This window comes from Carettochelys insculpta, chromosome 15 (genome assembly GCF_033958435.1).
Source record: "Carettochelys insculpta isolate YL-2023 chromosome 15, ASM3395843v1, whole genome shotgun sequence".
Taxonomy (NCBI): Eukaryota; Metazoa; Chordata; order Testudines; family Carettochelyidae; genus Carettochelys; species Carettochelys insculpta.
This window is the reverse complement of record NC_134151.1, coordinates 17,819,956-17,836,233: the sequence shown is the minus strand read 5'-3', so window position 1 is coordinate 17,836,233 and position 16,278 is coordinate 17,819,956. Positions and strand designations below refer to the sequence as shown.

The 16,278-nt window shown below is 42.8% G+C and overlaps 1 protein-coding gene across 2 annotated transcripts in view; it reads right to left on the bottom strand.

The window, feature by feature from the left end:
* NSG2 (neuronal vesicle trafficking associated 2) overlaps positions 1-16,278 on the bottom strand; it is a 78,375-nt gene that overhangs the window by 8,061 nt on the left and 54,036 nt on the right. For both annotated transcript variants that reach the window (XM_075009519.1, XM_075009520.1), the window contains exon 4: positions 8,272-8,391. In XM_075009519.1, coding sequence (XP_074865620.1) covers positions 8,272-8,391 — 120 coding nt within the window. The remainder of the gene's footprint in view (positions 1-8,271; positions 8,392-16,278) is intronic.

The following is a 16,278-nucleotide window of genomic DNA, read 5'->3' as shown; positions in this document are numbered from 1 at the left end:
TAGCGTAGGAGTCTTGCCAGGCCTGTCATTCTGGGTTACTGGAGGGGACGGATGGGGGATCAGGGTAAGCATGGGAGCAAAGGAGAAAAGCTTACACTGAACATATGCGTCTATACACCAAATTCAAGCGTATTTACAAAAAGCTCCAACACAAAGCTCCTTGTATACTGTGCTGTGGTTGTTCCCAATGCAACTGTACACATGTAAAACCTGGACAACATACAAATATCATTTGAAGGCACCTGAACAATATCATCAACGCTGCCTCAGAGAATCCTAAATACCTCTTGGGAGGATAGGCACATGAACACTAATGACTTGGAAGAGCTGAACATGACCAGCATTGAAGCCATTGTCGTTCACCAACAACTTCACTGGACTGGTCATGTGGTTCAGATGTCTGATCAGCGCATCCCAAAACAGATTCTGTTTTCAGAGTTGAAGGACAGAGGAGCACTGGGGACCAGAGGAGGTGATATAAGGACTTGCTGAAGGCACACATGAAAAAGTGCAGCATCGGTGCTGACACTTGGGAGAACCTTGACCAGGACCAGTGCAGAGTGGTAATCCTTGAGGGGGGTGGCACAATTTGAGAGGACCCACCACAGTTTTCCCACCACATGAGGAGAGGTGGAGAAGAAGAAAAGATCAGCCAAAACTGCCCTGCCCCACTCCAACAGCTACCAACACTTGCCCCTTCTGAGATAAGACCTGTGGCTCCAGGACTGTGATGATCAGCCACCAATGGACTCACAATAGGAGGGTGACATGAAGACGTCCTACTCATTATCGACTGACCGCCAACAGAAGAAAAAGACAAGAAGATAAAAAGCTACCTGCTGAATCCACATAGCAAGAGACTGCTCGTCCTCCGACCTCCTCTTCAATTCCCACAACCTTCCTCCACCAGGGATACAGTATTGTCTATTGGACTTTCACTACATCAAAGCCCATTCAGTTTCTGCCTCCCATTTTTACAGCACAATAGCTTGCTGTAACAGAGAAGACCAGCCGTGCTCTCATCTTAATATCTGGGCTAATCTGTCACCTGAAGAGAATGGGAGTGAGTGGGGGAAGGGAATAATCCCAACACTGAGATCAAGATCTCTCAAGCCTAGAGTCAAACACCCCCAATTGGCCATGAGGATGGCAGATGCAAAGTCCTGCTCTAACTTTTTTCCACTGAGCCAGTTAAGGTGCTCAAGGTATTTGTTTTTCTTAATGGTGAAAGACCAATACCAGTGTCTGAGCTCTTAGGGCTACAGGAATGTCCCTTACACAGTTAATATGCATGGTATATAAACAATCACTAATATTCTAACTTTGCCAGTTGACCTTCTCATGAGCCTAGACTCTCCTACTGTAGCAGCAAAATGCTGACACCCAATTCATAACCTCCTAGAACCAGGCAATTTTACCAGCCTGTACCTTCCTCCCTTGAGTAAATCAGCCCATTTTCCTTTATGCTGCAGTTTTTCATGCATTTTGCCAAATTACAGCATGACATGATAGTATACTTGATGATACATAAAGTACAATTTTCTGGGATGAAACCTCACATAAGAGATTAAAACTGAGGAGAACAAGAGAAGAAAAATCCAGCCACAGATATTTTGCCAATCCCAAGCTAAGATCCAGATCTCTCGATGTTCTAGAAAATACAAACTTTCGTTATCATTCAAATACCAAAGACTCACATAGCATTAATAACTAACAAACCTCTACATTTCAAAAAAACAAACAACGTGAACCTCAGCACTCTCAAAGCAATATAAATACTCACACAGGAGAAATAAAATTTACTGAGCTGACAAAACCTATAATAAACACAGCAAGCATGAATCTGTCATGTGTGGCACCAGGACTGAGCTAATAGGAGAAGTTTTCAACCAGTGGCATAACCATCTATACTATTGTGGTCACTGCTTTTACAAAATTATGATAAACCTTTGGCCAAGTGTGCCTTGTGAGATCTCATTGAAAACGCCCTAATGTAGGGACCATTACTATCCTGTTGAAATGTAAGATCAATGTATATAGTCAGAGATTTTGTTCCATGTTCATTATTGAAATATTGGGAGGCCAGGAAATGCCCCCAGACTTTCCCCTCAGAGAGCACAAAATAACCCTGTAAACACAGAGGTCTTACATGCCAAACCTCATGTTGTCCAAAGGTGCAAGCAAAAATTTGCAGTTCATAATGAAGGATGGTCATCAGCTCAGGTACACCAGGGGGCTACCTAATCCCATGACACAGCAAGTATAAATGAGGGGCAGTGACATCACCATGGGGCCACTCTCTCCTCTCCCATCTCGTCCCCCATCCCCAGCACCAACCCAATGGGAGCCCTTACCCCCTCAAATCCCCTAACTCCAATATCATTAGCATTCATGCCCCACCATATAATTTCCATAACCTGATGTGGCCCCAGGTCAAAAAGTTTGCTCACTCCCTGGTTGAGTGATTACTGAAGTCACACTGGACACACATTATGAGGTTATTTGCTTGTGTTAAGGAGGACAGGAGCTGAGCTACAAACAGTAACTGAACCAGAGGCTTTTAACTGGAAGGTTGAAAGAGTTGTAAGCAGGAAGGCAAAGGAAACAACCTTCCGAATAGCTAAAAACCTTTGAAGAATAATGTGTCTTGAAACCAGAAAAACATCTGACATGTTCTGAGTTTGACAGAAAGATGATAACCTGGCCATGTCAAAATTACTGTACGATATTAGCACACGGCCATCTTGTTCTCTAAAGCTGTCATCTGAAATGTCATAGGCTATAAAAGCAGTGAGCCTCACCTGATATAACTAAGGCCTAGATTCACTCTAATTCTTTAGAAAGATTGTCTTATCAAGGCCTTAGGGTACCTCTATGATTATGCATTAAACCACCAGATCGTATCTACTGCACCATGATAGCTTTCTTACTTAACAAAAGAAAGTGTAATAAAGACAACCTTGACAGCACGTCAAACCATTCTGTATTTCAAAGTAATCACTGTAACCTCAGCTCACCCTTTGGATCTCATGAAGGGCTGGGAATATCTCAGTAACATAGAGTGGGAGGAAAACAGCCTACGGGCAGTTGAAAAGCTTAGAGAGGCACTCGATAAATATGTATCAGTCCAGAAGGGAGGTTTAGAAACATTTTGTCATTGCTTCCCTGGAGGGGCGAAAGATAAAATAAGGAAAAAAGGAATTTCTTTTTTGGATAGACCGCTCTCCTTTAATATGATTTTAACTTCATTTTCTTGTGACCTGTCTACAAACAGTTACTTAAACATTTGTCAAACTATGGATGAGGTGACTCATCTAGCTGAAAAATAAAAGCCTAATTGGTCAAAGTTCCAGGACACACTGTACTGAGCTATAGAGAAACACAGTCTCATATATTAGAAGTGACAAGTTACAGAAGCTATCTAAAATTCCAGGAAGAGGTAAGGTTGAAATAAGAGTCATTGCCTAGGGACAGTTGCTGCTGCCAGACTTTATGATAATTAAAGAGATCAGTTCTGTACTGTTCTCCATGGATGAAAGATACTCCTATATTAGCTTTGATTCCAACTTTGGCAGGTTCATGTCAGAGGGTTGTCTAATAATTTATTAGCATTGTCCATAAAAGAGATCTAGTAAGACAAAATAAAGGGCATCTGAGGATTCAGCTGTCAGGCACATATGGTCCTGAAACTTCCCCAGAGAAGGAAAAATGTTCTCTGTGATGTAACTATGTGGCTCAGAGGAAATGAAAACCTTCAGAAAACCTTCTCCTTTCCCTTTAAACTTGCTGGTACCAAAGTGACCAAAGGCAGAGAGGAATTTAACAAACACGGACAAAGGAGCTGACATACTAGATAAGGAACAGGCAGCGGAAGAGGCAAGTCCAGTAGGATCAGCAGCAGGTGGGTAACAAACCTGCACATGGAATCCCTACAGCTACCTTCCACTTGTGATTACTGATCATAGAGTTTCACTTTGTCTTACTATCACATTTATTGAACTGATAATGATGCTGCCCATAGGGAGAAAAGCAGAAAGCCCAGGCACCTTGTTTCTTATCCTTTAAAAATAATGTTTGATTTACCAAGTAACAGTAACATAACACATACATCCACATTAGGGGAGAAATCTCCTCGTTACCATCTCGCATATCTCATCATGTCCACACACACCCCCCACCCGTCCCCACACACATCAGCTGTTGACCTACATCTCACTCACCTTCCCATATCATTCCTCCTGTTGAAATCAATGGGATGACTCATTTGGCCTAAGATACACATGGCCAGGTTCTGCTCCAGTGTACAGCTGTGGATCTGGTTCACAAGCTCACCAATATTCTAATTTTAATTTATGCACTAATGAAGCCACATGGATGAAATTTCAAACACGAGGCTTGCTGGAATGCTGTACAGAGTAACTAGCCAGCAACAAAAAAATTCAGGATCTCATCTCCATGATTTTTTTTTTTAAAAAAAGGGAGAAAAAGGTTTCAAAAATGTAGCCGAAACTGAGATAATAAAAGTTAAGCATTTATTCTGCTTTTCTCTTACAGAAAGCAAAAGCAAAATGATTTCATCAGTATCAGATAATAGACTTGTCTATAATGAGAAGGAAGTATTTTTAATAACTTTCCTAAAATATGTATCCAGGTAAAAAAGGAAGCATAATAGAAAAAACAGTAAAAAATTAATAAAACAATCTATTATCTTAGCTCATTTCGGTTAGGAAATAATACCACAAACCTAATACAGTATGTGAAACCTCCTGAAAAACACGTGGATAAATTTATAGTCTTATCCACTTTCAGGCGTGAGGCTGACTGATTAATAACTAACAGTGAAAAGCACAGAATTAAAATCATATAGATTTAAGGGAAAGGAAATAGCTCTAAAAAGAAACTGTTGCACTGACAAGCTGCATAGGAAGAAGTGTGGGTTCACAGCAACCTGCACTGTTACAAAAGGAAAGCCAATTTAAACATTTAATTGATGTGCCTGACATGACTTTAGTATCATGGCCGGCTTCCCTATGGCCTATCTCTGCCAAACTATTCACCCTATGTGGGGGGAGTGCTCAGGAGCAGATGGCCAAGGGAGGGAAAGAGATGGACTAGAAATACAAAAATGAGACAAAAGAAATCAAGAAGAGGATCTGTGCTATTGAAGCAGTCTGGGGGATTGAGCAGTAGGAAAAATAAGCAACCCTGTAACAGAAGATGAAACAGACTTACACGCTCAGGCAGACATTTTTAATACAAGCATGGGCCTTAGACATGTATAAAACAGAAGGATCAAAAGTCCCTGGAGGGTTTATTGTTTTGTTTTGTTTTGGTTTTTGTTTGTTTTTTGTGTTTAAATATTAGGGTCATTTCCTTGAATAGAATTAAGATCAGCTCTTCCACTGTCTGTTTCTGGATTTAGTTCTACAGGACTGAGCTCTAAATAGATGGTAACACTTTGTTACTTACATTAATGACAACAATCTCATTTATTAGATGCCTCCGGCGCTATGCAAATCTTGCAAGCAGGATGCTGTATTTAATCCCCCTGTAAATCTGTTGCCCATGTGGAGTATCTATTTCTACTGGTGGTTTGCACAATGCACCCTGGGACCTGTATTCTGTGGTTTCCATGACCAAGGATTTTATAATTCTGAGCCCTGGCTATGCTAACATTTACACTGGTGCTGAAGCCACTATAGCGGTGCCATTGGTGGAAATGATATGAAAAGTTCCAAGCAGTCGTGTCATTGCTAATAGCAATGTGGTAAACATAATCAGCATGATATGGCCTCATGGAATTCCCTGAGTACATGGTGCCTCCCGAAAAAATTAGACCACTAACGCTTATTCTTAGACCACCAGAAAATGAGTCACAGATTTAAATGGCTCAGATCAAATCACTGTAGTTACCCAGGTGTGCCACGTGGTGAATTGATTAAGAAATTAAGCAATTCAACAGTGATTTACAGAAATGCTGTTAAAAATGAACATTCTAGAAAGTGGAATCGTCAAAATCGAAACAGCAAAAATTAAAACAAACAAAAGTGATTTGTAATGTACCATTTTAACGTACGAGGTTGTCCAAAGTGACATCTGTCTCCAGAGTTAGTGAGAAAAGTTATAACTAAATTGTGTTTCTATTTGAAATCCACATTACTCTTATGCTATGTCTACACTACACGATAAAGTTGATTTTATGGCCGTTAGCTCGATTTTACAATGCCACTGTGAATGCGATGAGGTCAATATTATTACACCCACCATGCGAACTGGCATAGTGCCAAGTTCAAATTTAAAAGGTCAGGTTAATGCTACTGTGGAAACAGCATTTATTTAAATCAACTGTATTGGCCTCCAGGGCCGTGTCTACACGAGCCCCAAACTTCGAAATGGCCACGCAAATGGCCATTTCGAAGTTTACTAATGAAGCGCTGAAATGCATATTCACCGCTTCATTAGCATGTGGGCGGCTGCAGCACTTTGAAATTGACGCGCCTCGCCGCCGCGCGTCTCGTCCCGACGGGGCTCCTTTTTGAAAGGACCCTGCCTACTTTGAAGTCCCCTTATTGCCATGAGCTGATGGGAATAAGGGGACTTCGAAGTAGGCAGGGTCCTTTAGAAAAGGAGCCCCATCGGGACGAGACATGCGGCGGCGAGGCGCATCAATTTCGAAGTGCCGCGGCCGCCCACGTGCTAATGAAGCGCTGAATATGCATTTCAGCACTTCATTAGTAAACTTCGAAATGGCCATTTGTGTGGCCATTTCGAAGTTTGGGGCTCGTGTAGACGTAGCCCAGAGGTGTCTTGTGCGTATTCCACAATGTCCCACGGCTTTCCACTCTGGCCGCTTCCATCTCCGCTGCTCTCCAGGTGAGCCGGAAGTAGGCACCAGGAAGCCCAAGAAACTGAAGTGGGCACCTGGGCCCATTTTCAATCTATTTCCTTATGATCAGTGCAACAATCACATCTAGCCATGAAAAAAATCCCCAGCATGTGGTGGTGGCTTCTTCCCTGCTCAGGATATAGCAGGAGAAGCTGACATTTTTTTCAGCACTGGTACCAGCCCCTGCCCCACCACACTACTTGGTGGCTAGGCTGTGGGCGTCGTGCTTGTAGGAGAAGCTGAGAAACTTCTTTTCTGCAGTTCACATTGTACAGAGGCAGCCCTCCCTCCCCCACAGACACCATGCAGTCTATCGCCCGCCCAACCACGTCCCGTGGCTAGACCCCAACCCAAAAAAAGCACATGCCAGCAGTGCAGGCCATGCAGCCAGACAGCACCATGTCCTGGCTTGAGCATGGTGAAGGCTCCAAAGGTGAGAAAGATTTTGGGGGCTGACTATCGCCAGAAGAAGTCTCCCCCTCTTGGAAAAGATTTGATTTTGGGGGGCTGGTTCTTGCCAGGGGGAAGTCTGTCCCTACCACTCCCGCGCCCCCCGGTAAAGATGTGTGTATTTTTTAATTAAAACATTAGAGCTGCTCAGATAAAAGTGATTAAATATTTGTTGTGAAACATTTTGGGTCTGATTTTAGGAGAAGCTAATGGTATTCAGTACCTCACCAGATGGGGCACTTTTCTGGCTGTGAGAAAGCTGATTGGTAAATTATTGACAGTACATACTTTTCATTGGAAAATGACTATTAATTGATGGGGCTGACTGACAAATTTCTCATTTTGCACAAATTTTAGTAAAAAGTTTCAGAAGTGTTAAAATGCTGAAATTAATTTTTCTTTGTTCAACGTGATTTCAAACTGTTGGTTACTTACAGTTCTTAAAGTATTAATTTAAAACATGAAAATCAAAACACTTAGAAAACATAAAACCAAAATGTTTCAATTGACCTGAACCCAAAATATTTTGGGGTTGTCAGTTTTTAAAAAATGTTGAGATTTGGCACTTGGTCATGCTTCAAGATGCAAATTTTTTTTAAATCTCAATTTTTTCCCCTGGACAGAAACCTGTTTCTCTAGCTATTTGTGTTCTTTCGTAAAAAAGGAGCCTATACAGAAGAGCTCCATCTACACCAAAGTTTGCCTCACCAACAGAAGTTAGTCTAATGAAAGATATTATCTTACCCACATTGTCCCTCTGATTTCCTGGGATCAACATGCCACATCACCACTGCACAACTTAAAAGGGCAAAACTCTTTGACCCTAGTGGTGAGTACAGCATTAAGTTTTGATGTTTTCACTGTCCAATTGTATCAGTTATTCTGCCATAGATAAAGCTGACACCGTAAACGAGTAAAGAATGACCATGTCTTACCTTTAACCTTTCTGTTACACCATCAGTGAAACTGACTGTGAATTCAGCAATTTTTGGCACCCTGAGTTTTCCTTTGTTCTTCTGGTCAGGCTGATATTCTGTTCTTGTTTTCACGATCACCTGAAAAATGTCAATGGCTTTAAGCTTCAAGTGCAAAGTAGATATCTGTGTTATCTTTAAACAACTGCCTCTTTGCCATTTCACTGCACACTCTCAAATGTGTCAAAGCAGTAATGCAATTTGAAAAGTAGGTAAAATAGACGGGAATAGTTCAGTGAAATAACTTTATCCATCATTGAAATGGAGCCACATCTGAGATAGAACATTAGTTATTTAGCTACAGAACTACACAAATGTCAAGAAAACTACACCCAACTGAATCTGCAAAAGGCATTCCAATGGATTATATATAATTACTTATGCTAGGACTTCGAGGTTATCACTTCTGCTCTTTAATAGCTACAGGACCAAAGACATAAATTTTATACCCCACTCAAATGACAGAATTTGAAACAGCACAGCCCATTATCCCCTTAAAGTAAGAGCATAGCTTATTAAAAGCTCAATGCTGTCAGGTGCTGAGTACTCATACTTGGGCCCTGAGGCACCAATATGATTTTCGACCTTTTCCTGAACAGTTCTTGCATAAAGGGCTGGCAGGTCCTGTTTTCATTTAGCTTTTAAGAATAATGATATCTAATCCAAGGCTCTGTGGCTACAGAGTTGAAAGGGACTATGACAAATTAATAACTCAAACTTTGATCTATATCAAATCTAGTGAGAATAATTCTAATTATTTTATATTAAACCCACCAAAATAAATGTTACACAGTGAACACATGACTATACCTAGAGTTAGCCTGTAGACAGTCAGACAGAGACATGCTCTGAAACCTGACAGTTGTTGAGTGGTGTCATCTCTATCCCTTTAAAGAAAGAAACCTGAAACACTACTGGAGAGAGAAATGGCATGTAAAGTTTGTAAACGGAGGGTTTCCACAAAAAGGCAAAGGATGCAGGAGAACAAAAAAATTCTGGCAATTCGGAAGAACTTGATTATTCAGAGTATGGGAATTTTGTGGCAATTCTTAAAGCAGCTATTGAAGAAAATTGGCCAGTAAGCATAAAATGAAGACTACCCAGCCTGATTTGGACCAGAAAGCATCCCTAGAATTCTCCTTCTGAAATCAAATCATGTGAATCCCAGAGAGGAAACCATCGGGAGTTCAAATGCAAAACATATCTAATAGCTAATATCTAAATCCTCAAACAATTCTCTTCCATATTATTTGTTACCGTAGCAATTGCAACAGACTTTCATAGAATCAGAAGAAGTGATTCCAACACTTAATATAAAATAGGTTTTCAGAACATAGTGAGCCCAAACTGAGCCCCTGCAGCACTACACTAACAAGGCTGAAACACCACCAGTTGCTTGGAGGGTATGATGTGACAATGCATTTTCTATGCAGTGAATCGTGGAGTAAGGGTCCAAGCTTATGTGGGCCTTAATCAATTATCACTCAGGCAAAACCCCAATGAGATTAATGTGTATTTGCCTGATCAAGGATGGGGTTAAAACCAGTAAGGGTCTCAGGATTTGGCCAAACCAAACCTAATTGGGCCCTAACTTTCTACTCTTCCTCTTTGCCCTTTGTAAACCTGAACAGTAAACTCTTGATTTTACAGACCCCGATTTAGTGCACTTCAATAACAACAGACTCCCACTGTTGTCCCTGAAGTCCACTGGGGTCTGTAAAATCATCACCCCCCTCTCTCCCTCCCAAAAAAATATTAAAGGACTTACTGCTGGTGCAGCGTGGAAGAGCCACAACCTCCTCCACCAGAGTTGCCATGCATACATGGGGGTTCTAGTGGCGGCTCCTCCAGGCTGTGCAGTAGCTCTCCAGCTGCATGTGGTGAGGCGCCTCCAGCCATGCGGCGCGGAGCCTTCAGCCGTGTGTGGTGAAGCAGCTCCAGCCGTGCAGCACGGCACCTTCAGCCACATGTGTCAAGGCAGCTCTGACCATGTGGCGAGGCAGCTCTGGCCGTGTGCGGTGAAGCGCCACCAGTCACGTGTGGCAGGGTGCCTCCAGTTGCACTGCCAGGCACCATGCCCTGCTGAGCACCTCCAGCAACACATCGGGGTCCAGCAGCTCCTCTGGTGAGTGTAGGGAAAGAAGGCTGGGACTGGGGCTGGGGGACCCTCGCAGGGGTAGGTGGGCAGGGAAATCCTCACATATAACAGACTTTTGGTAAGAGTGAACAACCTCCCCCCACCCCATTAGTCCATAATATCAAGGGTTTATTGCACAGTAAATTAGAGTACAGGTTGAATCTCTCAAGTCCAGCACACTCTCGTCCAGCAACATCCATAATCCAGCATGGTTTTAGTTAGCAGGACGACTACAAACCAGGCGTGTGGCCCAGTTGCTGTGGTCCCATAAAGTTTGTTTCCAGCCACCAGTCCTGCCTCTCAGAGTTCTGTGCTGTTATTTAGCTCTAAATTACCCCTAAATGTCTTCTCAGAGCCCTGTAAGCAGTGGAAACTTCGGCAATGCTGCTAGACAATAGTTTGGCAAATTCTCTCGTTTGACGTGTGTGAGGTCTCAAGGGTACCAGACAAGAGAGGTTCAACCTGTACTTCCTATGAACACCTGCAAACCAATGCTCAGAAAATACCTAATGTTGCAGTTTTAAACAAATCATCTGCAATATACAGACCTCTACTCTGCTATTTCCAGCTGCATATATTTTTCATGTAATTGCAGAAAACAATGCAGAAGCAACAGTGTTAGTTTTCTTTCTACAGTGTCTGATTTATTTCCATTTTATTCCCTTTGACTTCTTTCAAATTCCTTTCACTGGTTTAATGTCAATCTTGCATGTAGATAAATACCAGAACTACAGGTAAGAGGGTTTTCCTTTGTGCTCTCACTGTAGGTCTTGATGCAGAGCTATAGAGCTAGAAAATTAAATATTAAGAACCTTACTTGTTTCTATATATAATTTATATATTTCCTGCACATTTGTTATTCACTCTGGTTTTCCAACTCAGTTTTACCTCAGCCAAAGACCTCTTCATAATAAGGGGTTAGCTGTGCAAACTATAACCAGGAAGAGTGATATATTGCAAATAAATCTGGCCAGTCCCATACTATCTACTGAACAGTCCATTGCACCATTTTGTAAGAGTCTTCTCAGGAGGAGAGGGGAGAAGTCCCCAGTTATCAGGGAAACTACTTGAGCCCCCTTTCTGGTTGCTTTGGAGCAGGATTGGGCAATAATTCTGTTCAGGAGGGCTCTCCAAGAATTTGGTAAGTGGTAAAGGGCTGCACATTTCTATGGAGAGGATGTGGGGTCCAGAACCAAAGCTGGCTGCAGAAGGAAGTTTGGGGTGGGACTAGGGTGCAGGAGAGAGTGTGGGATCTGAGAGCAAGTTCAAGTGATGGAGGGGGTTGTGACCTGAGGCAGGGGATTGCAGTACAGGGTCCAGGAGAGGATTCTGACTGGCAGGAGGTGGGGGGAAGGGCAGGGTTAGGACACAGTGCAGGGTCTGGCCATGAATTGTACCTGTGGTGAGGGAAAGGCGGGTGCAGAGGGTTTGGGTGATGACCTGAGACAAAGGGTTGGGATGCAGGGTCTGGGAGGGATATGAGTACAGGAGGCGGGGTTGTACCAGAGGTGCACTGAGGCCAGGAGGCACTCACTGAAGCAGCTCCCAGCCAGCCACACTCTCAGGCAGGCTCCCAGCATTGCTCTCTGTACTGTAGGGTAGTTCTCACATGCTGCCCCCAAGACCAGCAAAATCTCTCAGGTCCTGTTGGCTAGAAACCAGCCACTGGGAGCTCAAAAATTTTGCAAGTGGTGGGGGCACTGTACAAAGCCCCCTCCCTCCCCTCTGCAACACAGAGAGCCACAGGGAGCAGACGACCACTTTGAGCAGTGCTGGTCCATGGGCAGGGGAGGGTCAAATCAAAAGACTTTGGTGGGTTGGATCCAGTCCACAGGACAGATCTTGCCCATCCCTGCTCAAGAGACAAGACGGGTGAAGTAATATCTGTTATGGGACCAGCTGCTGTGGGTGAGAGATATAAACTTTTGAGCTTACATGGAGCTCCTGTTGTGACTGCAGGAAGATCTATGTGAGCTTGAAAGCTTGTCTCTCGCTCTCTCTCTCCAGCAAAAATTGACCCAATAAAAGGCATTACCTCCCCAATCTTTTCTCTTGAATATCAAGGCACCAACCAGCTACAGCACTCCTCCATGCACTCTTATACAGTCAGGTATCTAGCATCAAGGCTCCTGCTTCTGCACCAGAGTTTCAAATGCATTTTCTGTATTTTTTAAAATCAGCACAAGGAGTGAGAGATACAAAATAATGGTACAAAAAATAAGCATCCATACTGAACCTTTGTCATAATAAAATATAAGGGGTTGCCCAGTGAAATGGAAAGGCTCCAAATTTTAAACAACTAAAGGAATTCTTGTACCCACATCTAAATATTTATAGAGCTCAAACCACAAGATATCATTGGTGTATGCTTAATAAGATTTTGAAAAGGATTAGACATTAATACGAAAAATATCCACAGTGGCACAAACTAGGATCAAGAAAACATAATGGGTAAAATAACATGCTTTAGGGCAGTGGTCGGCAAACTGCGTCCCATGAGCTCCATGCAATCTACTGTGGCACATGGACCCCATGGGTGCCCTCCTCCCCTATGTGTGGCTCATGCGCTGGGGCACCAGTGCCACACACTTACCTGCTCCCCCTCATCCCTCCTACCACTTTTGGACGAGCCACAAATTGCCTGATTTGTGCTGTCCCTACTCCCTCTTCCTCCCAGAGCTGGAATGCGGTGAATCAGCTGTTCGCGCAAAACAGGTGATTCACGCACCCTGGAAGTGCTGGGAGGGACATTGAGGAGCAGGTATGTGCAGGGTTCTGGCGCAGCAGATGAATGAGGGGGAAGGAGAGTGGACAGGGGGGCAGCAGGGCTGCAGGTGGAACCACAGTGGGCCGTGGACTGCTGCAGCTCACCAAGTTGTAGAAGGGCCACTCACGCAGCCCCCCATTATTCATGGGTGCCCATTCCTACTTCAGGGAATAAACTAGTAATTAACTGTATTCAGGTTGTTATATAATTGTCCATTTGCGTGCTTCTTCCACCTTTCTTGGAAGCATCTGGCACTGGCCACCAAAAGAGGATTTTAGTTTAAATGGACATAGGTTTAAGCTGTATTGGCAAGCCCCCCATTCCTCTAGCAAAACAGGATCATCGCTAAAATAGCTTAAATATGGTTTGAAGCAAGTTTACTGTTAAATCTGAACAAAAATGTGCAGAAAAACTCAGTCATTCACCTCCACTCCTGTGAGAAATGTACAGAATTTATTAACGCTTGTTCTATCATTTGATACACCTACAAAGGAAACTTTTTTTCTAGATCTTGCAAACAGATCTTCTCTTCTCTACATCTTTCCCAGTGTTTGGAATCTTTAGTATGTGTTTTTATGAAAGCCCAAAGATTAGTCAGATTAGGAAGGAGCAATGGCCATTAATAGAAGTTGCTACATGTAGAATTAATCAACCTTTGGAGCGTCCCAGAGAAACGAGTTATCACTGATGTAGTGTGTAGAGCCTTGTGTTGTGATATGAGAGGTCAGAATTCAGTTCCTGGAGGTAGAACACTCCTCCCAGGACAAGTCACTGAGAGGGGGATAGATGGGAAAGAAAATTCTGCAAGTTTTCCCCAGTACAGTCAGCCATGGTGGGAATGATTTGGGAACTGTGGATTTTGGAGATTACACGCCTCTAGTGATCCCTTACAGAATAATCTGTACCCTGCTTTGATTCTCTCTTCACCTGCAGTTTGCCAGGGAATAAGGCCACCAAAGAAGCAGAGCATTCAACCTCTCAAGACACTGAATATATGACATTACTCAGCACTGGGCAATTAATGTGACATTTCACTTTAAATGCCAGCAGTAAAAAGCTAATTTTTGAGTGTTTCCCTTTGTGCAAGAACAAAGAACCTATATAGGTGAATTTTCAGCACTTAGATCTGCAGGATTTCTGTCAAGACACCTGCAGTATTTCTTGTCAAGTTCGTTTTACCAGAAGGGCTGTAATGCCAGTAAAAAAACAAGTCTCTTTTCAACTATGAGACTTTATGATAAATCAAGGCCATTCCATTCGGAAACTTATGAAGTCAACTGAAAAACTTCCTCCACTGCACCAAAAGAAGCACAAAATTGTTAATCAACTGTCACCATGTCAATCCGCAGAGCTTTTGCTAGTCAGTTGGAATATTTTGGCTATCAAGGCATCTCACTATAAACTCATGAAAAGGATTTACAATCGACACTGAAAAAATTAGGACAGTAATTTTTTCCCTTCACCCCAAAACTTCTCCAAGCCAGTCAGAAGATTTTAATTCAACATCTGGTTGAAGTCACATAGGTTTGGTCTACACAAGACTTTACAGTCAACTGGAGATACTTTATTCTAGTTACAGCAAATGCACAGCTAGAATTGATGTATCTGCAGTTGACTGTAAGGTCTGTCCTCACTGAGGGAGGTCAACGGGAGCAGTTCTCCTGGCGGCCTCCCTTACTCCTCAAGAGAGCAGTACAAGGGGTTGGCCACAGACCCCAGGGAGGTTGGTTTCATGCATCTTAATCAGATGCACAAAATCAAACTCTGGTAGATCAATGCTTTGACCTGGTGAGTGCAGACATACCCATAGAAACAACCTCCTCCCGAGTCCAGCATCGCACTCTTGGTCACATGATCTGAGCTGATCTGTAAACACAAACTGATCTGGCTGCATTTATCAGGATTTGTAAAAAGTTGTACTTCACTCCTGCTTTACATCAAGCTTTTGGGAAGAAGAGGAAGAAAGGATCAGATTATGATGATAAATAAGAAGAGGGACAACTGATTCTTCCTATTTCTCTGGGTGCTGTTTGGAAATATGGAGTTTGACAGACAGGATAAGACTTCTGGTCCACCCAATCTGCTTCCAGCTACTTCAAAAAAGGGGAAAATTCTCCATAACAAAGGCACCAAGAGTGCTGGAAGAAAACAGACTTCCGGATGCCTATGGCAGTCATTTTCTGTTATGAAACATATGATTTTATTAGTCTGATTTGTCTTAGGATGGTTAACACTCAAAGAACTTCGGCCCCAATTGTCTCTGATGGAGTGGCTCTACCCAAGGAGCTGTGCAAGGGGAGGGAAAAAATGTGCCATGCTTATTCCATCATTTTTCCCCATTACAAGCCCCTCAACAAATGCGCCACAGACCTACAGGTCCTATGGGGAGGGTTCAATAGAAGAGAAGGATGCTATGTCCACGACATTATCTCCTATAATTACATGAAGCAGCATCAGCCATCTCTGTACCAATTTTCATCTCAGTCAAGTCCTCTCTGACTCCTTTCTGAGTTTCACCATTCTATTTTCCACAATCTCTAATGCTTCCACATCTCTCTTCATTTTGTAATTTAAGAAAGCAGCAGCCAGCTACAGAGACATACGTTCCCACCAATAACTGCCCATGCACTAATTCTTGTCATACTGTGAGCATAGCCTAGGCTGTGGAACGAGAATGCCATGATTCCAAGTAATTTGTCAAATAATTAAATGAGGTACATAACAACTAGCTGGCTCAATTACATTAGCCAATCTCCACCACGTAATATAATTTCTAGTGCCTATTTAGGCACTAATAGCCTCAGATCTCTTTAGCTGTGCATGGTGCCAGCAATAGTCTGTATGGCTTAGATCTGTGCTAAGTCAAAAGCCTTGAAAGGAAAATATGTTGCTCAATTTACAAGACCCATTTCCTTGTGGAAGTTCCCAAATTCCATTTTCTGTAAAGAGGTCTGAAATGCTGAATGCTAATTAATTTCCACTTAAATTATAACGTTTTGCACTGAGTGCCTTAGCACATTCCTCCTCTATTACCCAAAATAAATAGCTTAATGCAGGTACCTGC